Genomic DNA, 23,236 nt, shown 5'->3' on the forward strand with positions numbered 1-23,236 from the left:
CTACTTGCTCCAGGCACGTTTTTTGTGTTTTAAATGGGACGGAGTCTCACTCTATTGCCCAGGCTGGAGTGCAATGGGGAGGTCTCGGCTCACTACAACCTCCACCTCCCAGGTTCAAGTGATTCTCCTGCCTCAGCCTCCCGAGTACCTGGGATTACAGGCATATACCACCACACCTGGCTGATTTTTATATTTTGAGTAGAGACGGGTTTTCACCATGTTGGCCAGGCTGATCTCGAACTCCTGACCTTGTGATCCGCCCGCCTCAGCCTCTCAAAGTGCTGGGATTACAGAGATGAGCCACTGTGCCCAGAGCTCCAGGCGCTTTTTATACCTCATTGTAACCCTCATGTTGCCTGTGGTATGGTTGCTCTATTCCCATTGTACAGATGAGGAAACAGGCTCCAAGACACTGAGCTTGCTGAAGAGCACACCGCTGCCTGGTGGCAGGGTTAGGAGACAAACCCAGTTGTCTGACTTTGCCCAGCATGCTTTACTCCACACCCGCTGGTCTCACCCCTGCTCAGGCCTCCAGAGGGGCAAAGCCACAAGCTCTTCCGCTTCAATGCTCTCTGCCCAGCCAGGCACCTCTCAACTTCTACTACGGCCAAGAGCCTCCAACATTATGAGTGAGGAGACAGACAAGCACCCCAGGTCCCACAACTAGCTCCATAATTTTCTGGGCCCAATGCAAAATGAAAACGCAAGGTCCCTTGTTCCAAATGATCAAGAATTGCAAGATTGCCAGGTGCAGTGGCTCACGCTGTAATCCCAGCACTTTGGGAGGCTGAGGCAGGTGGATCACCTTACATCAGGAGTTTGAGACCAGCCTGGCCAAGATGGTAAAACCCCGTCTCTATTAAAAATACAAAAATTAGCCGGGTGTGGTGGCGCACACCTGGAATCCCAGCTACTCAGGAGGCTGAGGCAGAGAATTGTTTGAACCCAGGAGGCGGAGTTTGCAGTGAGCCGAGATTGCGCCATTGCACTCCAGCCTGGGCGACCGAGCGAGACTCCATCTCAAAAAAAAAAACAAAAAAAGAATTGCAAGAGAGTGACAGCAGAACATTCAACCATTCCTTTTGAATGTGGGACCCCTTGTGACTGCACAGATTGACACCCATAAACAGCACCTACACTGTCCCCCAAATAAACTACTCCCTTACCTGGGAAGTTACATATCCCAGACATGAGGCAAGTACGATTGCCATGGGCCTTGGGAAGCAAGTCCTCCGCTGACCTGGAGTCCCCACCACCATCCGAAGGTGCTCTCGACCTCACCTCTCATCTTCCAGGTCACATCTGCATGTAACAGTGGGGGCTACCCAGAGCCCCTGACAATCTCTGGTCCCTAGAGAACTGACCTGGATGGGGTGAGGCAGTAAGCCTCTCTACACTCCTCCCTTTTTCTGACTAATTAATCCTAGCACCTCCTCCTTGACCCATTCCTTGATCCTCGCTGGAGGCAACCTCTCCTCATCCGCCCAACATGAGCACCTAGGCACTGTGCTAAGGCACCAGGACTAATGCTACTAGCTTCACTCTAGAACATCACCTGCCCCTGCTGGGAGCTCCATCAGCATTTGTACAAGTGGTGGAAGTAGCTGCCTGATGAGTGTCACCTGGTGTCAGGCAATGAGCTGAGCTGGGCACACCTGCTCACACACATGGTCTCATTTAATCCTCATCACAGCCCGGCAAGGTGGCATCAGTGCCCCTTAGGCGTAAGAGGAGGCTGAGGCTCTCAGAATAATGTGCAGAAGGTTCCATAGCTACTGAGTCAAGCAAAGAGACCAGGTTCTGGTCCGAAAGACTTCTTCAGCTCTACCACAAATTGCTCCTAAACTTGCCTGCAAGGAGTCCTGTCTGGTCAGGAGAGCGCCCATAAATATTACAGAAAAGGCTAAGGAGTCCCTGCAAGTCTCTCCATCTCTCCATCCTGGCTTCCTCCCTCTGCTCCCAATGGAAGTGGGGCCCCCAGGTCTGTCCCAGGTGCATCCCCTACCTAAGCTCTCTATGCACCAAGCCCCACTCTAGAGTTTTATGGGCACTTATGCATATAATCCACCCACTAGCACTATGAAGTAGGTACAATTCTCATGCCTGTTTTCTTGGTGGAGAAACTGAGAGACAGTCTGGCCCCAGAATCCACGCTCTTGGTCACTACACACTTCTGGAGGCCCCTTGCCTGGGTTCAAATCCTGACACACCAGCAACACCACATATTAGCTGTGTAACCTTAGGAGAGCCAGCCAGCCTGCCTGCCTTCCTTCCTTTGCTTTCTTTGCTTTCTTTTTCTTTTCTGAGATGGAGATTTGCTCTTGTTACCCAGGCTGGAATAAAATCATGCAATCTCAGCTGACCGCAACCTTCACCCCCATCCCCGGATTCAAGCAATTCTCCTGCCTCAGCCTCCTGAGTAGCTGAGATTACAGGCATGCGCCACCATGCCCAGCTAATTTTGTATTTTTAGTAGAGACAGGAGTTTCTCAATGTTGGTCAGGCTGGTCTTGAACTCCCAACCTCAGGTGATCTGCCCACCTCAGCCTCCCACAGTGCTGGAATTACAGGCGTGAGCCACCACGCCCAGCTGAGTTTCTCAACCTCTGCATGTGGATTTCTTCATCTGTAAAATGTGAACTATGATAGCACTGTTGTGCTGAACCTTGTCAACTCCAGTGGGGATGGTACCAGGTTCAAGAGGCCGTAGCAGAGACCCAGGGCCAGCAAATGATAGAGTGCCTGGGGCTTTACTGGGGACTTACATACAGGAAAGAGAGTCCAGTGGCAGTGGGTTGGGCAGGAGAACTGCAACCGCTTGCAAAAGGTATGCAGTTTATATAGCACTGTCACTTAGCACCCTTTCCCTGACCTCCACCTGGCAACCTTCTTTCAGCACAAAACTTGGGGCCTCCATCTCTGTATGGCCCATGTTCCGTAGGACAGGCTGGGGGTTCAGATGTTCCTCATGGACAAGGAACGGATCTCCAGGTTGGCCACTCCCAGACCCCTGGCTTGGAACGCACGTGCAGGTGCGTCTGCCATCCAGGGTCGTTCTCAGGGTGTGCTGAAGTGATTACTATCAGGTGCACTTCCCATATAAGCACCTACTTTGTAGGGCTGGTTTGCAGATTGGGTGGGGAAGTATACATAAAGCTAAAGTTAGAAGGGTGCCTGGCACATTGTAAGCGCTTTGTGTATGAGAGCTATTTTTTGTTTGTTTTGAGATGGAGTCCTGCTCTGTCACCCAGGCTGGAGTGCAATAGCACAATCTCAGCTCACTGCAACCTCTGCCTCCCAGGTTCAAGCAATTCTCCTGCCTCAGCCTCCCCAGTAGCTGGGACTACAGATATATGCCACCACGCCTGGCTAACTTTCGTTTTTGTGGGTTTTTTGAGACAGAGTCTCGCTCTGTCACTGGGAGCCAGTCTGGAATGCAATGGCGAGACCTAGGCTCACTACAACCTCCGCCTCCCAGGTTCAAGCAATTCTCCTGCCTCAGCCTCCCGAGTAGCCAGGACTACAGGCGCGTGCCACCACGCCCAGCTAATTTTTGTATTTTTAGTAGAGACGGGGTTTCACCATGTTAGCCAGGATGGTCTCGATCTCTTGACCTCGTGATCTGCCCACCTCGGCCTCCTAAAGTGCTGGGATTACAGGCGTGAGCCACCGCGCCCGGCCTAATTTTCGCATTTTTAGTAGAGACAGGATTTCACCACATTGGTCAAGATGGTCGTGAACTCCTGACATCATGATCCACCCGCCTCAGCCTCCCAAAGTGCTGGGATTACAGGTATGAGCCACCACTCCTGGCCTGAGAGCTATTGTTAATGTTATGACTTTCCTGTACCCGTGCCACCACCTCCCTCTTCAAAGCTGCCACTCTGTTCATTCCCATCCCCCTTCCAGGGCCTTCAACCTCTCCTGGACTAGCCCCTTCCCTGCACACATGCTTGTGTCTCTCAATTGGCATCAAGGACACTCTCCCCACCTGTCCCTTGGCTGCATTTCTCTCCTTCCCTTCAGAGCCAAGATACCAGGACAAGCTGGGCCTTCTGCTGTTCCCACACTTTGCCCACCGACCCCTGGACACGGTGCGTCTTGGCCTCTGTTCCCTTCATTCTTGCCTGAAACGTAGTAAGTATAGCCATGCTTCCCTGGCTAAGATCTCCAGGAACTCCATCTTGCCAAGTCCAGCAGACACCTTTCTGGCCTTACCTTCCTCCATCTTAGCCCAGCACCTGGCTGTGTCCGAGCCCGGTCTGCAGATCTCCTTAGGCAGACAGGACACCACTTCTTGGGATCCTCCTTCCACCTCTCCTTCTACTCATTCTCCTCCCGGGCTGCTCCTCCCCGAGGCCTGCGAGGCTGGAGCACTAGCTACCAGCATTCCATCTCATCTCCTCATGCTGCCCTCTTTCCTTTCCGGACCCTCATCCAAACTCACACCTCCATCTACCACCCACAAAGAGGACAGCACCTCTCCCTTCTTGCCTAGACCTGTCTGCAGAGGCCAGACCTGCGTGGCTACCTGCTTATCCGTCATCTCGTCCCCCACCCAACCCTGTGTCCAGAGCGGAGCTGGAACTCTTTCCCTAACCCTCCTTGGCCTGTGCAGTCCCCAGGCACCCAAGCTGAGGGATGACCCTGATGATCCTGCTCCCTTTCTCCCTCTGCCTCACCCTCCTGGGTCTGGGCACCAGGGCACACGGACTTCTCCTCCCCACAGCGCTCAGCCCCTCCTCCTTCGGCATCACCACATCTGGCCTGGATGACTGCAATCGCCTCCTAGCTGGTTTCCCAATCTTGGTTCTCCCTCCCCTCCAATCCAGTCCTCAAGCTGCTGCCAGAAAGATCTTTTCAAATGGCAAATAGGGCCACATCTCTCCCAGCTCACAGCATCCTCCAGGGGCCCTTTGTGATTAATTCCAAGCCCCAAGTGTCCCCTGAAGCCCCTGACCCCAACACCCACCCCACCCCCCTCCCCACACAGAAAGTCTTGCTTGCTGGTCCTGCCTCACCTCCTCCCCACTCTCCAACCAAAGCCAACTAACTCCTTGCCCTTCCAGAGGAAACTTGCTCTCCTGCCTCCCCAATTGTACCTCCACCAGGCGCTGCTTCCTTCCTTCCTTCCTTCCTCCCTCCCTCCCTCCCTCTTCCCCTCTCTCCATCTCTCCTTCTCTCCCTCTCTCTTTCTCTCTTTCTTTTTTGACGGAGTTTCGCTCTTGTTGCCCAGGCTGGAGTGCAGTGGCGCAATCTCGGCTCACTGCAGCCTCTGCTCACTGCAACCTCTGCCTCCTGGCTTCAAGCGATTCTTCACTAGGAGCTTCTTTCTATCATCCTCGCTCTCAGTCCTTTATGGGCCCTATCTCCAGGAAGAGGTCCTTCCCCCACCCCCTCGCCGAGCACCACAGTCACAGCACCATCGCTGGTGCCACTGTTGACTTTCCTTTGCCCAGTCCCCCAGTGCTGACAGTCCTGGTGGCTGGAGACCCCTGAGCCAGGCAAGAATAAGGGCAACAAGACAGCTAACCTCACTGGAAGCCAATGCGGTGGCTGGTGCTGACACAGAATACACACCACTGTCTCTCTGGATACTTCCTGCCACCTTGTGAGAAATATTCTTCCTTCCCAGGGAGGATACAAGCCCAGAGAGATCTTGCCCAAAGTTAATAGCAGAGCCAGGATTTGAACTCACACATCAATCAATAGATGCATGTTGGGTGAAAGCTGATTTTCACGGAGGCGTAGGGCCTGGATGATCTTGAAGGAGGAGGGGAGTGATAGGTGAGCAAAAAGAGAAGGGAGCCACGTGTCGGGCAGAAGCACAGCCTGGCCTGGGTGCTCTCCGCAGCCTCTCCAGACCTCTCCCATCTCTGCCATCCCCAGAAACAGGAACCCTGCCCCAGGCACTCAGCCATAGTGGGCAAAGAAAGAGCCCTGTGATAGGCCGGGAGCAGTGGCCCACGCCTGTAATCTCAGCACTTTGGGAGGCTGAGGCAGGCTGATCACTTGAGGTCAGGAGTTCAAGACCAGCCTGGCCAACATGGTGAAAACCCATCTCTACTAAATATATGAAAATTAGCTGGGCTTGCCTATAATCCCGGCTACTCAGGAGGCTGAGGCAGGAGAATCGCTTGAACCCAAGAGGTGGAGGTTGCAGTAAACTGAGATCGCGCCATTGCACTCCCGCCTGGGTGACAGAGTGACACTTCGTCTCAAAAAAAATAAAAATAAAAAATAAGAAAGAAAGAAAAAGAAAAAGGAGGTGGAGGCCGTTAGAGGCACTGCCTGCACCTAGGGTGCTGGAGCAGCTATGGCTGGCAGATACCTCCTGACCCCTCACTTCTGCCTCCCTGGGCAGGGGCAAGGCTAGGGCCAGGTAAAGGGAACAAGGCAAGGGGTGCCTGAGCCTAATAAGGAGCTGCAGGTGCTGGCTCCCTGCCTAAGGGCCAACCTTGCCCCTTTCCCAGCCCCACTGGGGTCACCACACTCACCAAGGTAAGCTGGAGGCCCTTCTGGGGCAGGACTGACTTGGGGCCGGAAAAGTCACTTTTTGGCAAGTGACCTGGCCGGTTGGTTTAGCCCCAGGTGAGGTGGTGGGCTCCGCAGCAGCTCCTTCTTCAGACTCTCCAGCTCTCCCCTTTTCTGTTCTACCTTGGGAAGCTCCCAGGCACCCCTCTCTCCACCCCTGAAACTATCCTATTTCCAGAGGCCCCAGAAGAGTGGGCATGTTGGCAACTCCCCAAGTCAGGGATCAGTTGCCACCAGCTCCAGTCCAAGCGGAACAGGGCATTGTGAACCTCCAGCTCCAGGCAGACACCAGGGAGGGGGGAGATTGTGGGAGGTGGTCACATGACCGTCTGGGCTGAGACCCAGGGGCACAGAGTTAATTCCTTCACGTTCACATGGCCCCACATTCCAGAGCCGCCTCTCCCAGGGTGCTGGCCATCAGTATTGCCCTCGGCACCCCCAGGCACCCACACATGTTCTCAGATGCACCCAGACCTCCTGGAGCCGCAGCAGGTCCAGAGTCGCTCACTGCCCGCAGCTCTGGGATTCCCAGCGCTCACTCCTCCCCTCAAAAACACCAGCCACGCTGGCAGGGTCTGTGCTGGTGAAGCGTGAGGTGTGGGGGCAGAGCAAGGTGGGCAGTCTGAACGTCCTTCAGGTGGCAAGGAAGAGTGAAGCCAGGCAGGGGTGAATTATTTAACCCTATGTCTTGATTGCCTGTCTATGAAATGGGAGCAATAACAGGACCTTCTGTGGAGATTTTCCTACCAAAGGTGAATCATGGCCACAACTAGCCTCAAAGATTTACCGTAAAGAAGGGGAAGTCATATATGACAAGGACTGGCCCATTGTCAGTTCCAAAGTCTACAGTCAATCATTTCTCTCCCACCAAGTGTGGTGGCTCATGCCTGTAATCCCAACACTTTGGGAGGCAGAGGCAGTTTCATCACGTGAAGCCAGGAGTTCAAGGTCAGCCTGGTCAACATGTTGAAACCCCATCTCTACTAAAAATACAAAAATAAGCCAGGCATCGTGGCACTCACCTGTAATCTCAGCTACTCGGGAGGCTGAGGCAGAAGAATTGCTTGAACCCAGGAGGTGGAGGCTTCAGTGAGCCAAGATTGCGCCGCTGCACTCCAGCCAGGGAGATAGAACAAGACTCTGTCTCCAATAATAATAATGATAATAATTTATCTCCTTCAATCTTTTCTTTCAGCCACAGCGTTGCCGTCTGTGACCTAGGGGTATAATTCTGACAGGCTTATCGAGCTGTTGTGGCTGGTGGGAGAGAGAGGGGAATGAGCTATTGGTAAGGAAGGCTCTGGACACTGTCGGGGATTCGTGGCCTCTGTGGACGCTACCCCACCTCTTCCCCCATGTCCTTCCAGAGAATGCCCAGCCATCCAGGGACTGCTCAGGGCACCCAAGTCACCACAGGAATGTGGGTGCACTGGGTGTGGGCCTGTGGGCCAGATACACACACACAAGCACACACTCACACTCACTGACTCACACTCCCTGCCCAGGAGCCTAGGAAGCCTCAGAACCAATCCTTGGCTGTGGGGGCAGGGAGTATCTCGCTCACTTTTACATTAGCCCCCAGATCCAGATTGGGGCTCTCTCTGAACCAACCCCAGTTCCTTATCCTGGACCTTTCTTCATCTCCCTGGCTTGTCCTAAGATCTGCCCCCAGGAGATATATATTATATATATTATAGATCTAAGCTTCTCTGTGCTTTTTTTTTTTTTTTTTTTTGAGACGGAGTTTCGCTCTTGTTACCCAGGCTGGAGTGCAATGGCGCCATCTGGGCTCACCGCAACCTCCGCCTCCTGGGTTCAGGCAATTCTCCTGCCTCAGCCTCCTGAGTAGCTGGGATTACAGGCACGCGCCACCATGCCCGGCTAATTTTTTGTATTTTTAGTAGAGACGGGGTTTCACCACGTTGACCAGGATGGTCTCGATCTCTTGACCTCATGATCCACCCGCCTCGGCCTCCCAAAGTGCTGGGATTACAGGCGTGAGCCACCGCGCCCGGCCCCTCTGTGCTTTTAATACTGCTGAACATTATACGGAATAACTGCCCACGGTGCAGAGGAACGGAAAATTTGGAATGAGAAGGAGACTGACTTACTTTTCTCTGAGTACCTTTTCATGATGTTTGATTTTTTTTCCCTTTTACCATGTGTATCTAATACCTTTTTAAAAATGAAAATACTCCTAGGGCTAGGCACAATGGCTCATGCCTATAATCCCAGCACTTTGGGAGGCTGAAGCTGACAGATCACTTGAGGTCAGGAGTTCGAATCCAGCCTGACCAACGTGGTGAAACCCCCCTCTCTACTAAAAATACAAAAAATTAGCCAGGAGTGGTGGCGTGCACCTGTAGTCCCAGCTACTCGGGAGGTTGAGGCAGGATAATCACTTGAACCTGGGAGGTGGAGGTTGCGGTGAGCTGTGATTATGCCATTGCACCCCAACCTGGGCAACAAGAGTGAAACTCCATCTCAAAAAAAAGAAAAGAGAAAGAAAAAATTTAGCCAGGCATGGTGGTGACATGTACCTGTAGTTCCAGCTACTCGGGTGGCAAGACTGGAGGGTGGCTTGAGCCCAGGAGGTGGAGGCTGCAGTGAGCCATGGTGGATGTGCCACTGCACTTCAGCCTGGGGAACAGAGCAAGACCCTATTCCAAAAAAAAGAGAACCCTTCAGAAGTTTCCCATCAGCAAAGGGGAAATTTGTGTGAAGGGCCACAGATCAAAGGTTAAAAAAAGACTCTACTGGCCGAATGTGGTGGCTCACACCTGTAATTCCAGCACTTTGGGAGGCCGAGGTGGGCAGATCAAAAGGTCAGGAGTTCGAGATCAGCCTGGCCAATATGGTAAAACCTGTCTCTACTAAAAATACAAAAATTAGCTGGGCATGCTGATGTGCACCTGTAATCCCAGCTACTCAGGAGGCTGAGGCAAGAGAATCACTTGAACTCATTGAACTTGGGAGGCATAGGCTACAGTAGCCGAGATAGCACCACTGCTCTCCAGCCTGGGAGACAGAGTAAGACTCTGTCTTTAAAAAAAAAAAAAAAAAAAGGCCCACCTGACATTTACAGTCAGAAACCTAGAAATATCTCTGAATATTCCCTTCCCCAAAAGGCTACAAGGGATAAACATTTTTTGCCAGCCCTCCAAGAATTGGTAAAAACAGTGAATGCCACTGGACCAGGTATCGCTCTCCTTTTGCCCATCTCATCATCACTCCTCATAGAAAGTGTCCTTAAATTTTTCTTTCTTATTTTTTTTCCCAAGACTGCCCAGGCTAGTCTCAGTCTCCTGGGTTTAAGCAATCCTCACGTCTCCCAAGTAGCTGGGATTACACCACCACGCCCAGCTCTCAGTCTTAAATTAAAAAAAAAAAAAGTATATTATAGCTGTTCCCTATTAAGAATCTAGCCCAGACTCTGCCACTGTGTGACCATAGGAAAGTTCTTTCTTTTTTTTTTGAGATGGAGCTTCTCTCTTGTTTCCCAGGTTGGAGTGCAGTGGTACGATCTCAGCTCACTGCAACTTCCACCTCCCGGGTTCGAGCAGTTCTCCTGCCTCAGCCTCCCGAGTAGCTGGGATTACAGGCACCTGCCACCACGCCCAGCTAATTTTGTATTTTTAATAGAGATGGGATTTCTCCATGTTGGTCAGGCTAGTCTCGATCTCCTGACCTCAGGTGATCCGCCCTAGGCAAGTTATTTCACCTCTCTGTGTCTTGGGATCTTCATCATTACAAAGTGGAAGAACCAGACATAAATTCTAACCTCAAGTTCATGAAAGGGCTTTAGATGTGCATATGCCTTGAGAGATTGAGTAGTATTGGTTGCATCCCAGAAGGAAACTAGGTAGCAGAGGGGCCAGTTGTACTGTATTCCCCTCTTTGCATTCTTTGTTTGTTTGTTTGACACAGGATCTTGCTCTGTTGCCTAAGCTGGAAGGCAATGGCACAATCATTGCTCACTGCAACCTTGACCTCCCAGGCTCAAGCGATCATGCCGCCTCTGCCTGTCAAATAGCTGGGACCACAGGCATGCACCACCATGCCTAGCTAATTTTGTTGTTGTTGTTGTTTGTTTGCTTCTTTGTTTTGAGAAGGAGTCTAGCTCTGTCGCCCAGGCTGGAGTGCAGTGGTGTGATCTTGGCTCACTGCAACCTCTGCCTACCAGGTTCAAGCAAGTCTCCCTCCTCAACCTCCTGAGTAGCTAGGATTATAGGCATGCGCCACCATGCCAGGCTGAGTTTTTGTATTTTTAGTAGAGACTGGGTTTCACCATGTTGGCCAGGCTGGTCTTGAGCTCCTGACCTCAAATGATCTGCCCACCTCGGCCTCCCAAAGTGCTGGAATTATAGGCGTGGGTCACCACATTTGACCTGCTGGGCTAATTTTTAAAAATTTTTTGTAGAGAAAGGGTCCCACATGTTGCCCAGACCGGTCTTAAACTCCTGGCCTAAAGCAATCCTCCTGCCTCAGCCTCCCAAAGTACTAGGATTAAAGGCATGAGCCATCACTCCTGGCCTCATTCTTTGCATTTTGAACCAAAGGAATGTATTACGTTCTCAAAAACAAATACATAAAATGTATATTAAAAAGGAAAAAATGTATGCAAATCCTTGTGTATATGGGCAGTGGTATATCTTGGGGAGGAGCCATAATTTTTGTTAGATTTTTCTAAGGTGTCTCTGACCCCGGAAAAGGTTTAGAAAACATTTCACTAGATGACCTTAAGAGTCATTCCCAGTGCAGTGGTGCTGTCTCAGCTCATTGCAACCTCTGTCTCCCAGGTTCAAGCAATTCTTGTGCCTTAGCCTCCCAAGTAGCTGGGACTACAGGCACATGCCACCACACCCAGCTAATTTTTGTATTTTTAGTAGAGACAGAGTCTCACCATATTGGCCAGGCTGGTCTTGAACTCTTGACCTCAGGTGATCCACACGCCTTGGCCTCCCAAAGTACTGTGAGCCACCCTGCGCAGCCCCAATTCCAACTTCCTGACTTGATGAAGTATTAGAGAAAACAAAGGTGAATTTCAGTATTTATTACATCAGCCAGTCTGGGCTGGATGCAAGTGAAAATGCATCTTGAGTCTTACATGTAGGACTTGATATGGTAAGCTGTCTTCGTGGTGGACTATGGTGCTGCCTTCAGAGATCAAGGTCAAGAAATTACTCCCATTGGCCTCTTCTCTCAAAGCTGTTGAATTAAGTCCTCATTGCCCCACAACTCTGCCCTCTGAAACATCTCATTTGGATTTGCTGCACAAATGAGGCACATAAATAAATAAGTATCAATTTTTAAATGTTGGCCACTTTGGCTCTGAGGGGAAAGAGAGTGAGAAGGATGAGAAATGAGGGTAGAAACAAGTGGAGGTAAAATGGAGATGAATGGAACCTCAGCACATCCAGAGGCCTGAGCTGAATCTCAGAAACCCACAAGAATCCTCACATGCCAGAGAAGAAAAGTGCTTCCTAGGCGTCCAATGTGGAAAGCTTCAGGGAAAGGGGAATCCAGCTGAGGGATCAGAGCAAGACTGGTTAAGGCAACTAGACTAGCAACTGAATGGGTCCCAGCAAAGGAAAAGGTCACATGGTTAAAAGAGAGAGAGAGAGAGCGCCTCCATTTAACAAGTGGCCCCTGGCTATGATAAACTTTAATTAACTGCACTATTATAATTCACTTCCAGCCTGGGTTCCACCCCAACCCGCTCTCTCCCTCCCACTCCCTCCCTTCTCTTCCCCTCCATCTCTAGTCAGGTTTCCTCAGTGAAACCAAACTGGCCTCCGTGGCTGGATGCCTTATTATTACAGCTACTGCTTCTACTGTTCATAATAGCACCCAGCAACAAGAAGGAAAGAAACGATGCTGTTTTCACTGCTTAATGACAGGCCCCTCTTTCCTACCTATGTGCACTAGTAATCAAGGGGCTTGTAATCCTGAAAGTTCCTGAGCATAATACCATAGCGATGAAGAGACAGTTGGAGGCTGGCAGGAGCGGCTGTGCACAGAGACCGGTAACAGGGCCAACTCTCAGCTGGAGCCACCAGACACAACTCGTAAGATCCACACCCAGACAGGTGATCCACGTCTAAATTCATTTGCATCATGCAATGCTGTGGCTGCACCCACCTCTCCTTCCTTCAATGATGGTTACATTGTACCCATGACACTGTTATTCTCAGGCTATTGAGCTTTACCCATTTTAAGAGTATGTGCCTTGGGAGTGGGAGTTGGGAGCATCTTAGAGGATCTTCCAGGCGTAACATGCTTGGTTTTTATTAATGAGCTTATGCAAAAAGCCAACCCAGACCTTTAAGTGAAATGTGTGATTGGTAGCCAGGCGAGGATGGGTTTTGGAATTAACTCTTCCTACAGTCTGCTACGCATTATCACCCCCAAGTTAATTACCCCTGTGGATGAAAATAGGTTTCATGACTCATAAGCACCAATACAACACTTGGCAGCAGATGAAAATGCAAGGACACATTTGCAGGAAGCTGACATGAATATCTATATGTGGGGAGATTCTTAAAGAGGTGAGACAGGCACCTCCCATGTACCAGGATTAAGAGGCTGCAGCAGCTCCATCAATATTGCCACTTATCCACACCCACAAACACACACGCGCGTGTGCATGCACACGCACAGTCCTGGTTTCCACCACTTCAATGATGGCAGCGGCAAAGCAGGAACAGAAACTAAAAGGGTATTATTAACAAGTCCCGACACCAGCCCAACCTCCACATGGGAGTTCTGGGCGAACCAGTGGTTTGTTTCTCCCCAAACGTGCCTGCACCCATCCCCACCTCGCAGTCCTCCCACTCCTTTGATGGGAGTGGAGTGGAGGCTCCAAGTTTCTTATAGTCAGTCCTTCACCCTTGGAGGGGACCATCCGGTGCCAGCTCGACCCCGCCCAGGAATGAGGTGTGGCCAGGAATCAATTTGACTGGATCACCGGGTTTGGTTTTGTTTCCTCCCTCCTGTTTTCTGCTCTTCTATTTGCCTCCCAGAAAAGTACAAGGTTCAGATCAGGTTTGTTTGCCTTCCCCTACCTCTGGGAGGACTCCAGGCTGCTCTCAGCCCACGGGGCTCTGCTCTAAAGGGCATTAGTCTTCTGTCCCCTTCCCCGCCCCTCTGCGTCTCACAAACGCCGACAAAAGCTGATTAGATGAATAATTGCATTGCTTCACCAGCAGGAATGGATTTTTATTTGGTGTCGGAAGTAAACCTTTGCTTCAGGAACTGGGTTTGGGGTTTCCCCCCTCTTCCTCATCGTCGGAAACCCTCTGATCAACTCTTATGTCTTCTGTCTTTAGAAAATTTTTAAAGAGGAAAGAAAACAACGTGTAATGAATGAGGTGAAAACTGCTTTTCCAAGGCACCAGCCTGAAGCTACTGCAGTCCGACTCTCCAGGCTAAGTGTATTCATTTGCCCCCAGCTCTGTGACACTTTTATTTTAAATATGCAAAGACGGAAGTCCATCATACATGAGAGGCAAAGCACCTAGCTTTTTTCCTACACTTTTCCCCCCACTCATCAAGTCACCAGCTGCACTGAGTGTCAGCCTATATTCACGGCCACAGGGCGAGGCACCAAAAAGCATTCCTGACAATGCCATTTGCAGCTGGGCCCGCATCCGGGGGAAAATAGAGATGCTGAAGAGTAAACCGAAATCGCTTAGTCAGCAACTGTCGCCTCCCCAAGAGGTGAATGTAAATAGCCTGGTACTGAGGGGGAGGGGCAGCCAGGCAGCACAGGGCCTTTCCCACAGGCCAGCTCCCAGGGCTTTCAAAGGCACTAGGATTTTCGTTCTGTACTGGAGGTAGGGAGGGTGTCCCTTACGTCGGAGTTGTGTGGCCTTAGCCCTAGAAAGACAAACTCGGCGCAGAATTAATATCAATTGAATTTATTACAAGTTACTAAGCTCCAAGGCACATTACAGTGTTCTGTTAACTACAGAAATGTATAAAGGACAAACAGAGCAGATTCTCCATGTCTAGCATTTCGCTCTACTGTTCAAAAGCATCCGTGCATCAATAAAGCAAAAACAAAACAACACGTGTAGATCCAACACATTCAGGTCAGTAGAAACAAACCGAAACATTTTCCCCTCACAAACTTGCAACAAAAAACGCCCCGTCCCCCCCCACGCCCCCCTTACCATTTTGCAAACAAAACAGAAAAACGAAACAAAAACAGAACAAAATAAAGTGAAGACTTCAACACTTGGGGCAGTTTAGAAGGAAGCTTTCACCATTTTATAGCATCATTTTTTTTTTTTTTTTTTTAGGCAGCAACACTGGCCTTGGCAAAAAAAAAAAAAAAAAAAGTCTTTTTCTTTTGTGTCTGTTTCTCCTTTCAGAGAGTGCATAACATTTACAAAAATACACACCAGCAGCAGTCGTTGCTAAGGGTTATTAATTCTGTACCTAGGCAAACATTCTGCCACCAAATAAATGCTAACGAATATGATGCAAACGACCCAACCAATATGATACTGCTTAACACAAACCAGCTTATCCTTCAAATGAAGAAGTTACATACCTTTGTTTCAAAATATAGAAACATACGACGAAAATAATGTCTATACATAAGACTAACTTTTTGCAGTTTTGTTATATTCACAATTCTACATCTTGGGGGTGAGGGAAGGGAGGGTAGAGGTGGGTGGGAGTGGGGCCCTCAGGATTGGAGAGGAGTTGGTCTGGGGCAAAGGAGGTGGCTGCCCAGTGGTTCAAGGGTCTCTCTCCTTTTTCACTTTAACATCCCCAGCTAAGATAGTCGCGATTTCGCCTTGCATGAAGGCCCAAGGTACATTCGACCCGACTAGGGGGCATTTCTCTCCGCTGGGGCAATATACCTCGCCGGTGGCCCCCTGGGCCTTGATACTCTCTCTAGAGCAAGGGAAGCAAAATTTGTGGCTGGGGACGGACGGACACTGAACGAAATGCGTGTCCTCCAAACGTTCGTGGCAAATGGTGCAGCAGAGGGGTCCGCTGTTGGCCATGGGGGAATCCGGAATGTTTTGGGGGTGCACTTGGTCCATGCCCGGATGGGCGCTAGGCGGCGGGGGCGCCACCTGTAAATTCAGGTCCCCGTTACGTGATGCCAAGCGGCGCTGCCCCGGCACGGAGGCCGGCGAGACTGGGCTGCTGCTGTTGCGCCGCGCGGACGCAGTGGTAGAGTGCACGGAACTGCCATCCTTGGGCGAGTGCGCAGTGCCCAGAGTATCTGCCACCGACATGAGGGCGGCCATGGGGGACGGACCGTTCTGGGGGGCTGACTCAGGTGGGGTGGTCCGGTTGGAATGGGGTCCCAGAGGTGGGGGCGGCGGAGGCGGACCCCCTGCCGCGTGCCCCGGCGCCGCGAAGCCCCCAGCGGACATGGTGAGCTTCAGCGCCTCGCTCTGGTTCGCCATCCACTGCTGCCTCTGCTGTTCCTCGCCCAGCTTCAGCGCGCCCTCGGCTGGGTCCGGGGGCTCGGGAGAGGCCTTTCTCTTGCGCAGGCTGGCGGCTGCGCCCCGGCCTGAGGGCGCGGTGGACGGCAGGGCCCCGGTCCCCGGGGGTGCGCTGGGGGCGCGGCTCAGACTCACCAGTGCCGTGGGCAGCATGGGGCAGCTGGCGTCCAGGTAGGGCTGGGGCAGCATGTCGGCGCCAGGCACGCCCTCCTTGAAGAAGCGCACGGCCTCGGGCAGCAGGTCCCCAAGCAGGCGCCAGTCCCCGGAGCCGTGCTTCTTTTCGTACTCCAAGTACTTGAAACCCGAGGACAAGCCCCGGCCGAAGTCCTTCATGCAGTCCTGGTACATCTGCTTGGCCACACCAGACGCACTGGAGTACACGTTGCCCGAGCCCGTGGGGTACTCAATGAACAGCTTCAATTCGTAGTCCATGCCGGGCTTGGAGACGGCGTCGAAGGCGAAAACGCGGCCCAGCAGCGAGTGGTCTTTCTTGAAGCGAACCTCGTAGGGCGTGCAGCCCGCCAGCGTGAGCAGCGTGTCTCGGACCATCTTGGGCTTGTTGGCCCACTCCTCGGCGCGGTTGCGCAGGCTCTCGCTCAGCTCCGCCAGGGCCTCGGCGTTGCGCTGCTTCTCCTTCAACTCGCGCTCCTGGTCCATGCTCGAGACCGAGCCGGGCCTCTTGCCACCAGCACCCACGCCCACCTCCGCCACCGACGACGAGGTCGAAGACGACGCGGACGACGTGGCCGATACACCCGGGGTACCCCCGAGACAAGCGGGGCCCCCGGGAGCCCCTGGGGGAGCAGGCGTCGGGGGCCCACGGCTGCCCAGAGCGTGGGGCGGGGGTGGGGGGAGGACTGCGGCGCTGGCCGGGCCGTTAAGCAGTGTCTGCGGCAGCAGGTTGGGGGGCACGGTGAGCTGGGGACCTCCGCCACCCCCCGGGTTGGGCAGCCCCGTCACCAGCCCACCGTGCGTCCCACGCCGAGACGCCACCGACGCCGCCGCTGAAGAAGAGTTGGGGCTCTGGCGGTTCAGCTCTGGGGGTCCCTCGTCCGGTGCTGGTTTGGGGAAGCCGTTTGGACCCCCCAGGCCGTTGGGCAGCCGCGCGGCGTGGCTGCTGCTTCCCAGGCTCACCGGCGGTGGCGGGTACTCGAAGCGGTTGCGCTGTTCCACAGCGGCGGCAGCGGCGGCGGCGGCGGCGGCGGCCGCGCTCAGGCCGTAGCGCTCCAGGCCAGACGGGGCCGCCAGCACCGCAGGTTTGCTGGGACCATCTACGTGGTTGAGCTGCTGTTGTTGCTGCTGCTGCTGTTGTTGCTGCTGCTGTTGTTGTTGCTGCTGCTGCTGCGCAGCGGCCGCCGCCGCTGCCGCTGCTGCCGCGGCCGCTTCCTTAGCCGACAGGGCCACCGTCTTGACCCCGACGGGCGGCGGCGGCCCGGGGGAGCGGCCGTCCTGGAAGCAGCCGTGCGCCCGCTTCAGCTGACGCGCGGTCTCGATCACGAACTCGATGCGATCGGCGCCCTCGTAGTTGACGCAACCGCGGCATACGGGTTCCGAGAAGTCCCAGATCATGGCCCAGGGCATGCGGGGCAGGTCGCACAGGTAACAAGATTGTCTCCGGGACGAGGACACCTGCGCCGCCGACATGATGCCGGCCCTGGGGAAGGTAGGCCCCCGCCCGGGCTGTCTCCGCGGCGCCTTCTCCTCCGGGAGGACTGGCCGGCTGGGGAGGGAGTCCGACTGCGGGGGAGGGAGGAGGGGGGCGAGAAAGTTCTGCCCCAGGGGCTGGAGGGCGCGCGAGTCTCCACCGCCGGCGCAGCGCCTCGCCGTGGGGGCTCCACCGCCCGGGCGGAGGACGGGTTCAGCCCGCTCTTCGCCCCCACCTCCTACTGCGGTTGTCTCGTCGCGAGGGGAGCTCAGGAGCCTTCTTCCTGGTGCTGCGGACTTGGGCTGGAAGCTCCGGGCCCGAGGGGAGGGGGCGAGGGTGCCCGGTACTGGCCGCCGTTGCCTCTTGGCCCCCTCCCCGGAGTGGCGGGTGCGTGGAAGCTCGAAAGGGGATGTTTCTTCCTTTCCCCGGGGGCCCCCCTACGAGCTGCGTCCTTTCCCCGACGGGCCCCCTGGGGCGAGGGCTAGAGGGTTCAGTGCCACCCGGTGCCCGGGTCCAATCTTGCTGAAGCCGCTGCTTCCCCGGAGGGCCGGGGGAGGGAGTGGTAGCCGAGAAAGGACCTTCTCCCCTCCGCGGCGTCGACCGTTCCGCTGGCAGCGGCTGGGCTTGCACCCCGGAAGGAGCCGCCGCGGCCACTGCTTCCAGGACGCACGAGAGCAGAGGAGAGGAGGGCACGCACGCAGGCTCCCGCCGCCCCCAGGCCTGGCCGGCGCCCGGGCCGCCGCGGCTGGCGGCGCTCACGTTGGCTGCAGGGCGCTCGCGCGGCGCCTCGGCCCGGGTCGCATCCCTTCCCGCTCGTGCTCGCGCTCGCCCGGAATGTGGGGTTGTGATTGTTACTCTACGTTCCGGAGGCGCGTCTCAGCGCTCCTGCTCCGGCTGCGGCTCGCGCTGTCCCCGGCTTGGCCGCGCGGGATGCCGCCCGGGCGGAGCGCTGACGTCACCGCCATGCTCTGCACCAGTTCTCCCCCCCCTTTACACTTCCTCTGTGGAGCCCACTTGTTGCTCGGGAAAGGCGCATGCGCGGCAGGACGCCCAGATTCCTCCCAGCCGGCCCCTCCTCCGCACCTCCGCCCTCCCCTCCCCTCCCCCTCGCCGTGTGTGTACAACAGCTGAGGCCCGGCGAGCTAATGCTGGAAGTCCAGAGCTGGGGGTGGAAATTAAACAGACGATGACCTTTCCTTTCCCTGCCCGGCATTCCCAAGTAAAAACGCATTTAAGAAACACTAGCGTTGCTTCTGATCCCTGCTCCCCACCCCGAAGCCCCGGCAGTGAAATTAAATGTCCTGTTTCGGGATTTTTCGTCGTGAATTTCGTATAAGCTTTTAACCATTTCATCTGCGATCAAACCTTATCCCCCCGGCATGGATGTTACATTCAACGCCACCACTGATGCCGAAGCACCTGCAAACTTAGCTGTTTTCTAATCTTCCAGAAACTGCCTTTTCTATTTGTTTTTGTGTCTTGGGTAGGAACCCAGGCTTCAACGATGGAGCTAAATTAATTCTGGGTGCGCTACCCTCCCCCCAGCCGCACTCTAAAAATTTTGGCTGAACGTCTAAAGAAGATACGAGCACCCCGAGGCCTTTAAGGAAAACAGTCAACTGGCTGCGCACAGCTGCAGTTGAGGGCAGGGAGGGGGAGGTGCAGGAGAGGCCAAACAGGTGAGTGGTTTTTCTAGAGTTTGATTTTTAAAAGGTGGGACAGTTTTTAATAATACTGATAACTTTATATCTTTTTGTAAAGCACAGCCGCAGTTTTCTTTCTTTCTTTCTTTTGTTTTTTTTTGGAGACAAATCTCACTCTGTCGCCCAGGCTGGAATGCAATGGCGCGATCTCGGCTCACTGCAACCTCCGCCTCCCAGATTCAAGTGATTCTCCTGCCCGAGCCTCCCGAGTAGCTGGAACTACAAGCGCACGCTGCCACACCAGGTTAATTTTTTTGTACTGTGTTGCCGAGGCTGGTCTCGAACTCCAGAACTCAGGCAGTCGTGTCTGTGTCTTCCCCGCTCCCCACCACGCCCCCTACAAGGTGCTGGGATTTTCGGGCGTCAGCCACCGCACTCGGCCTTCAGCCTACAGCTGCAGTTAGTCTAACTTCTTTCTCAGACGCTGTGATCTCATTCCGTGTTGCCCCAGAAGGCAGAACAAGATCACTACGCATCAGTATTACTTATGGCAGAACTGATATGTTGGCCATAGCTCTAGTTGGGGCATTTCTATTGATTATTCTAATTACTGGGTTTGCTTTTTTTTTTTTTTATTTCATGAAAACCGAGATAATCCCAGGGAAGGCCGGAGAAGGGAAAGTAATATAATGGGTTTCGGGTTCTGGAGTCTGGCCACCAGATTGAAATTTCCTCTTCATCACTTACTGGCTTTGCACCCTTGAGCAAGTTAGTCACAAAACCTCTCTTTTCAGTCTGTAAAATGAGCTCCCAGCTTATTTGGGTTGTTTGAGATTTCAACTTGGGTTTTTGGGTTTTTTGTATTTTTGAGATAGGATCTTGTTCTGTTGCCCAGGCTGGAGTGCACTGGCACACACAGCTTGCCACAGCCTGACCTCCCAGGCTCAAGCAATCTTCCAACCTCAGCCTCCCTAGTAGCTGGGACTACAGGCATGTGCAGGCATGTGCCATTACACCTGGCTACTTTGAGCGGCGGGTGGGGGCGGGGGGGTATTTTTTGTAGGGATGGAGTTTTGCCATGTTGCCCAGGTTGGTCTCGAACTCCTGGGCCCAAGTGATGCACCCACATTGGTCTCCCAAAGTGTTGGTATTACAGGCATGAGACACCTCACCCAGCCTCAATTTGTTTCTTTTCATAATAGGAGATAACTCTTACTTAGACTTGTTGTGAGACACTTAGTAAATTAGGTGGCTTACTTGCATCATCCTTAATATTATCTACATTATTTAGGGGATATTATCTATAGTATTTTGTGGTGTTTGTTGTTGTTTTGAGACAAAGTCTCACTCTGTTGCCCAGGCTGGAGTGCAGTGACATGATCTCGGCTCACTGCAACCTCTACCTCCCAGGTTCAAGCAATTCTCCTGCCTCAGGCTCCTGAGTAGCTGGGATTATAGGCACCCACCACCACACCCGGCTAATTTTTGTATTTTTAGTAGAAACGGTTTCGCCATGTTGGCCAGGCTGGTCTCAAACTCCTGACCTCAGGTGATCGTCCCTCCTCAGCCTCCCAGAGTGCTGGAATTACAGGCATGAGCCACCGCACCCAGCGTATTATACTATTAAACCCTTAGTATTATCTACAGGGTAGATTCTTTTAACTCCATTTCACAAATCAGGAAAGTAAAGAGGCTATATAACTTGCCCACAGCCATTAGAGATGGAGCTATGATCTGAATCCAGTAAATATGATTTGAGAGGTGGCTTTGACAAGCTCAGGCTCTCAGAGGTGCTTTGGGATACTCAAAATTCCCATCAGTCCCAGTGGATTTGATGTTACATACAATCTTATGTAAGTACTATTCAAATACACCTTCATAACCAACCCCCAGCCTCCCCTTCCAAACAACAGATTTGTAACATTGAGTTCTTTTTTTTTTTTTTTTTGAGACAGAGTCTTGCTCTGTCACCAGGCTCCAGGCTGGAGTGCAGTGGCATGATCTCAGCTCACTGCAACCTCCTCCTCCCATGTTCAAGTAATTCTCCTGCCTCAGCCTCCCAAGTAGCTGGGACTACAGATGTGCGCCACCATGCCTAGCTAATTTTTATGTTTTTTAGTAGAGACGGGGTTTCACCATGTTGGGATGGTCTCGATCTCTTGACCTCGTGATCTGCCCGCCTTGGCCTCCCAAAGTGCTGGGATTACAGGCATGAGCCACCGTGCCCAGCACCACTGAGTTCTATATACAGAAGTTGTAGATCTGCCACTACCAGACTGTAACCTAAATTCACCATACGGAACGGAGAGCACAGTGTTGGACTCACAATAAGTGTTAGTTACTATTAGTATTGGTACTAGGGTTGGTACTATTGCTGGTTAACATGTGACAGTACTTTGTAAATTGCATAAAATGTAAGGGTCATTATTTGTATCACTCCTATTACTAATTGCAATAAAGCTCATGGAAGCAACAAGAGATATTTATTTTTATTTTGGCACTTGACCTCCAGAGCCTCTTCCCCTATCCAACACTTCCCCAGAGCCGCAATCTCCCACTCATTCTGGGGCTCCCAAGTGCAAAGGAAAGGCGAGGTGTTTTGTTTGTTTGCTTTAATTTTTTTGTAGAGATGGGGTTTCACCATGTTGGCCAGGCTGGTCTTGAACTCCTGACCTTGTAATCCACCTGTCTCAGCCTCCCAAAGTGCTGGGATTACAGGCATGAGCCACTGCACTCAGCCTTGTTTGTTTTTTTGAGGCAGAGTTTCACTCTCATTGCCCAGGCTGGAGTGCAATGGCACCATCTTGGCTCACTGCAATCTCCACCTCCCGTGTTCAAGTGATTCTCCTGTCTCAGCCTCCCAAATACCTGGGATTACAGGCGCACACCACCACACCTGGCTAATTTTTGTATTTTTAGTAGAGATGGGGTTTCATCATATTGGTTAGGCTGGTCTCAAACTCCTGACCTCAGGTGATCTGCCCGCCTCCAACTTCCAAAGTACTGAGATTACATGAGTGAGCCACTGCGCCTGGCCAGAAAGGTCAGTTTTTAAGGACAGAAAAGGAGGAGGAGCCCTAGGGAACCCCGCTTTCATCTCAAAGCAGCCAGATTTCTGTTTTTGCAAAACAGTGAGCTCACAGTGCACTCCAGAGCAATAATAAACTTTCTCTGGCCTGCTGGCACTTTGCAGTGATTCCTCTGCAAAGAGCTGCTTGGGGAGCATTGCCTCACTCTCCCAGACTTCAGCCCTCCACACTCCACAGCTACCCTGAAGTGAGTCAAAACACAGGGCTGGGAAATGGTTTGACATCCCCACCAGCCCAGGGCTCCTTAGCTTTGGCTTGGCTGGTTGACCCATTTCTTTACATTAATATTTATTCAGCCCTTCCCTTTATTAAATCAAAAATACTGGGGAAATAGCAACTTAGCCACAACCCTCCAGCCAGGCTGCTAGAGAAAGCAAGTTGGATTCTATGTCATAGTGTTATGTTTGGTATGCACACACATATGTCCCCTTCTCCCTGTCTGTCTCGTCTTCGCTGTTACTAAAGGGAGATATATACACACACATACATGCTGGGGTGCCTTCAGACACACTGACTTAGAAATCAACGTGTATTTAAACAGACTTCCATTACAGACTCATAATCCTTTAATTTAAAAAACACAGCTCTCTCCATACTCCCCCCTACACACACCCAAAGAATCACCATCATATATGTGATAAACTGTTCCTTAACTGCTTGTCTGAGATAGCCGTTTGGGGATGTGTGAGAGACGGTGAGAAGCAAGAACTCCAATGTTCCGGAGGTGGATTTTCTCCCCGAAGAAATGCCCCGAGCAACAATACTGTGACAACGGTGGAAAGGAACTGGACAGGATTTGGGAGGGAGGTAGTGGAGGTGGAGGAGCTTCAACTAAGATGCCAGGTGCAGAGACTC

General features: G+C 52.6%; 1 protein-coding gene and 1 long non-coding RNA gene across 2 annotated transcripts; one reads left to right on the forward strand and one right to left on the reverse strand.

Moving 5' to 3' along the window:
* Positions 1–14,437: 14,437 nt before the first annotated feature.
* On the reverse strand, positions 14,438–18,563 carry IRF2BPL (interferon regulatory factor 2 binding protein like). Its single transcript, XM_012476915.3, has one exon. The coding sequence runs from the start codon at positions 17,646–17,648 to the stop codon at positions 15,282–15,284; it is 2,367 nt and encodes a 788-aa protein (XP_012332338.3). The 5' UTR covers positions 17,649–18,563; the 3' UTR covers positions 14,438–15,281.
* Positions 18,564–18,602: 39 nt separating this feature from the next.
* On the forward strand, positions 18,603–21,770 carry LOC135274259 (uncharacterized). Its single transcript, XR_010342089.1, has 2 exons — positions 18,603–19,328; positions 19,422–21,770. It is a non-coding gene; the product is annotated as an uncharacterized LOC135274259 (long non-coding RNA).
* The last annotated feature ends 1,466 nt before the right edge of the window (positions 21,771–23,236 follow it).

The sequence above is a fragment of the Aotus nancymaae genome, unplaced genomic scaffold (assembly GCF_030222135.1).
Source record: "Aotus nancymaae isolate 86718 unplaced genomic scaffold, 86718_ANA_hifiasm-v0.15.2.pri h1tg000011l, whole genome shotgun sequence".
Taxonomy (NCBI): domain Eukaryota; kingdom Metazoa; phylum Chordata; class Mammalia; order Primates; family Aotidae; genus Aotus; species Aotus nancymaae.

Excerpts from the sequence above, each read along its gene's own strand:
- IRF2BPL (XM_012476915.3), bottom strand. The coding sequence starts at position 17,648 with ATGTCGGCGGCGCAGGTGTCCTCGTCCCGGAGACAATCTTGTTACCTG.